Below are 4,710 nucleotides of genomic sequence, written 5' to 3'. Positions count from 1 at the left end.
GAGATCAAGACCATCCTGGCTAACACGGTGAAACCCCGTCTCTACTAAAAAATACAAAAAAACTAGCTGAGCGTGGTGGTGGGCGCCTATAGTCCCAGCTACTCGGGAGGCTGAGGCAGGAGAATGGCGTAAACCCAGGAGGCGGAGCTTGCAGTGAGCTGAGATCCGGCCACTGTACTCCAGCCTGGGCGACAGAGCGAGACTCTGTCTCAAAAAAAAAAAAGAGAAAAGAAAAGAAAAAAGAAATGGCACAATAACAACCATTACAAACCAATATGCACCTAAACAGTAAATATAAGTTTTTCATCCTCAGCTCCAAAAAAAAACACTAAAATGATTTTTCTATGATGAATTACAAGATTTTGTTTTGAACTTTGTATGTTCTTATGCCTCTATTTTTCCCTGACAACCAATTACTGCCTTATTACCATGTTTTCAGAGATTATAAAGTATATTTTAAAGTTATCTAGCTAAGCGTTTATTATGTTCCCTAGCATTTCAAATTGCTTAAATATACAAATTTAACTATTTTGCGAGAAAAAACAAAATTAATACAGAATGTAACCTTTGCTAAATATTTCACAATTATGATTCACATCAACATTCTTTACCTATTTCGCTCAATTACAATGAGCTTTCTCAGAATGCATGTTTTGCAAATAGTCAAGTCTGATCTATTTTTCCTGTTTTCACTACAGGGGACAATGACCCGGCTTCCAAATGGCCTGAAAGTTAAGCTGAAGAATAAAAGCAACATGGTTATTTTTAGAGCTCTACAGGCATAAAAATATAGCACTAAACTGTGACCTACAGCTGTGCACAGCAAAGTATCACATCATGCGACAGTCTTCACTGTAGCTCGGAGCGCATCTGTGGTGCTTTAGACGACCATTCTTCATTTCATTACCAAAGACATGTCGGAATGCATTTAGGACCAGCATCCATAGCTGCTGGCATTTTTTTCAAGTAGAATGAGCTACATTCAAAAGGCAGACCATTACATAACTTGTGAAGATTAAATAGTAAGTTATTTTTGTCATTTCTTCTAGCTTACTTACAAGGTGAATTAATAAGCATTCTCTCCAAATGAAGACATCACAGCCTCATTCCTAACATAGAAAGTTATTTATTTCAAATACAATTTTGGTGGGTAAATAAGGCAGTGCATTCCTTCAACAGAGGACACTTTCAGGAGAGCAAGATATGTCCGAGTGAAACACAGCTCCGTCACCAATTTCAGGCAACTCTTTGGCAACATCACATCAGCCATCAACTTAACAGGTAAGCTTTAAACCTTTTCTGTACAAAACATAAATCAAAAGTATTTACAGGCAGCACTTGCCTCGACATTAACATTTTAAGTCTCCTAAAAACTTTTCATAGCAAGTGTTAGTGTTATTTTCAGGTATCATTCAGCCTATGTATTATCTCTGACTTTGTATATCTAATTTCTGCTAAGCTACATAAAAGCATTTTCAGAGCTTGGTTTCTGCCACTGACCTAGTTAAAAATTAAGACGTTAATCCATGTTCTAATCTTATTTTGACCTGCATAGCTAACCTGTGAAAAAAAAATCATGCACTTTTCGGGCAAATTTATTGTAAAGAAACAAGTATTTGCTCAGAAGAACCATAACGTTTTGAGCAAATAAACACGGGAAAATATTTCCACAGGCTAAAAATGCCACTTTTTGGCTGGATGAAATGGCCCAGAAACGAATCCTACAAATCCAGACACTTTCCTGGCTCAGACGTAGTGACAAAGACTCTGCTTCGGGAATTAAAATGGCACCTAAAGGAGCGAGAGAGATTAATACAAGAAATCGAAAATGAACAAAAAGTGAAAAAAACAGGTGTGGATTACAACTGGCTCAGAAACTACCAGAATCCCCACACAACTATCCCAGTGACTGAACAAAGACAACTTGAAGTTCTCTGCTCACAAGTTCAACCCTGCCAAACTGGAACTATTCTCAGCAGGTAAAAACACTGTGTTCTCTTATGATACTCGCTACTGCTAAGTCTAAGTTCCTCATACATTTTGACTAGAAATTGTATTCTATCATGTAAATTCTTTAACTGTGTAGATATCTGGTGAGAAATGGTTTTAAATTACATCTAAAATTTCTTCACTAGAAGTATAATTTTAAAACAACATGCATTAATACTCAAAAGGTGGGTAACTTGTATACAAGCACATTATTCTAGCTGTATTTTGGAGATAAGGAGATATAACAAAAAATGTTCTAAACAGAATATTCATCACCACATTCCCTCCAGATTTCGAGAAGTTTTGGCAGAAAATGATGTACTGCCATGGGAAATAGTCTACATCTTCAAGCAAGTTCTGAAAGACTTCCTAAGCAGCTCTGGCAGAGGGAGTGAGCAAGAGGACCTGGAGCACTCAGGGAGCATGGCCTGCGCTGCTCCTTCTGTGATCCCAGGCAAAGATGAAATACCCACCATTTCCAGTTACGTAGATAAAAACACAAAGGACAGGTTCCCAGGGTTCTCACACAGAATATGGAACCTACCATATCATCACCCACCTAGTTAAGCTACTTATAACTAGAGGAGTTTTTATGACCACCTTAGAACTCTTAATGTTAAGAATAAGAAAAAGTGATGTGACTTGAAGTTTTTCTTTGTTACAAGGTCAGTATCCTGTGGATGTATCCTATGTTTTAAATAGTATCCTTTTTTTAACTACTCTAAACATGCTATGTTTTCATTGAATAGTATGCTTTTAACTAAAATGTTTCCTAAGTATTTTGAAAAAATGTTTGAAGTATTTTCTTATACCTCAAACCCACCTCACAGGAACTAAATCAACTTTAGTATGAAGTTTGACAAATTCTGTACAAAACTTAGATATTAACCTTGACTTTTATTCTATAATAAAGCTACATATAGAATTAAATAAATGATTAATGTGAATCCTATCTTTACAATATAACAGAAATGAGAAGTCAACATCCCATTATGTGATCATTCTCAGCAGGGGATGGGGAGAAGGGCGGTGAGGGAAAAAATAACATGTAGTTTAAAAATGAAGCAGGGCTTTAACCCAACACTCAGCTTTGGTTTTAACCACGGTACTTTTAAGCTCAACATTAAGGGAACATGTAATAAAACTCAGCTCTATATTATATCAGTAAAGATAAACAGACTGATTTAGCAACATGAGTAGCTGCTACTCTCAAAGAAAAACATTCACTGTTGGTGAATAATTTAAACTTACACTCAGGTGAAATAGCAAAATATTTAATATATAAAATCTGGCTTTTCAAAACTTTATTAAAAGTAGGAAACTATATATTAGTCAGTGCTAGAATTTTATAAAGTGCTAGAATTCATTCTTAAAGGTAAGTCCAAGGAACCTAATTATAACTTTATATTCAAAGATTTACCAGTTTTCTTTCATCTAAAAATAAAAAAAGTATGTATCAAAATTGGAACAAGTTGGGTGTGGTGCACACACCTGCAGCGCGGCTACTCAGGAGGCTGAGACAGGAAGCTCATCGGAGCCCAGGAATTCAAGGCTGCAGTGAGCTGCGATCACACCACTGCACCCCAACCTGGGCAACAGGGAAAGACCTTGTCTCAAAAAAACAAAACAAAAAAAAAAAACTTTTTTCAAAAAGACTAGAACTAAATATACACTACTAAAAATATATATATGTATCTTCTAACTTTATTCTCCCTGCATTCTTAGCCAACTTCTGTACCATTTTCAACTGACCTCAATTTGGTCTTAAATCCCAACCATGTAATGCAACCCACCTGATTAGGGTTTAACAAGACAACATAAACAGAAACACAGTCCCAAGTAGATTTAAAATAAAGACACCTCTCATTCCTGCTCTGAAATTTTCAGTTTTCCTACATACTACCTTTGGCTTTTTTAGTCACTGTAAGATTTCCTAGAGTGGAAACTATATGTGGGAGAGATAAATGCCCCGAAAAGTACACAACTACTTATTGTGCAGTGAATACAGTAAGCAGCGAACATGAGTTTTAAGAAAATATCATTGCTTAAATCATGGTGAGAACAAAATTTTCATTTAAAGAAACATGGAGAACGTGAAGTTTGTATATGAAGCACAGTACTAGAATTGATCATCCCACCACACATACCAGGAAATACATGCCATGAAGAGATGCAAATCATTTCCTTCACTCTCCAAGGCTCCTCAAGCAGCCACTGGACAACACCACACCACTTGCTAGAGAGAGTCATCCTCTGTATTCAGACAGGGAGAAATAACTCCCGGCAAAAAGCTTCTGGTGACTGAAGCAGCTATGGACAGTGACATCACTCCGCTAGTTCAGGATGAAAATGAGTCCTAGACACTCTAAGTCACCCACACGCAATTTAATTAATTTTCCACCCAAGCTTGAAAAAAGAAAGGAAAAATACATTAAGTTTTGAGTTTCCATCTCTCACTTTGTTGTTGGCAAACCTAACACTCACGTCCTGTGAGAGTATTGGTATACGTAATTTAAAACTGTAGTTATTTCTGGAAAACCTATAAATCGAATAGAAATTTTAATACAAATCACTTCCTGAATAGTGACAGATCCATGTTTTTATACACTAGCCTATTTATAATACCTAAAGCTGGCAAAGGAATCAGGATCGAAAATATAATGGGGGGACCGGGCGCGGTGGCTCACGCCTGTAATCCCAGCACTTTAAGAGGTGGAGGCA

At 36.7% G+C, this 4,710-nt stretch overlaps 1 protein-coding gene across 1 annotated transcript; it reads left to right on the top strand.

Annotated features, from left to right (window-relative positions):
• The first annotated feature begins 1,065 nt into the window (after positions 1–1,065).
• On the top strand, positions 1,066–2,938 carry RD3L (retinal degeneration 3-like). The gene is made up of 3 exons (XM_011982881.1): positions 1,066–1,281; positions 1,674–1,979; positions 2,280–2,938. The coding sequence occupies exons 2-3, from the start codon at positions 1,681–1,683 to the stop codon at positions 2,554–2,556; spliced, it is 576 nt and encodes a 191-aa protein (XP_011838271.1). The 5' UTR covers positions 1,066–1,281; positions 1,674–1,680; the 3' UTR covers positions 2,557–2,938.
• The last annotated feature ends 1,772 nt before the right edge of the window (positions 2,939–4,710 follow it).

This window comes from Mandrillus leucophaeus, unplaced genomic scaffold (genome assembly GCF_000951045.1).
Source record: "Mandrillus leucophaeus isolate KB7577 unplaced genomic scaffold, Mleu.le_1.0 Scaffold244, whole genome shotgun sequence".
NCBI classification, from domain to species: Eukaryota; Metazoa; Chordata; class Mammalia; order Primates; family Cercopithecidae; genus Mandrillus; species Mandrillus leucophaeus.
Note: the sequence above shows the minus strand (reverse complement) of the source record. Positions and strands in the feature narration are given on the sequence as shown.

Bases quoted from the DNA above. Each gene is read 5' to 3' on its own strand.
- RD3L (XM_011982881.1), top strand. From the start codon at position 1,681: ATGCCACTTTTTGGCTGGATGAAATGGCCCAGAAACGAATCCTACAAA. The intron at 1,980-2,279 runs GTAAAAACACTG...CATTCCCTCCAG, and splicing joins ACTGGAACTATTCTCAGCAG to ATTTCGAGAAGTTTTGGCAG.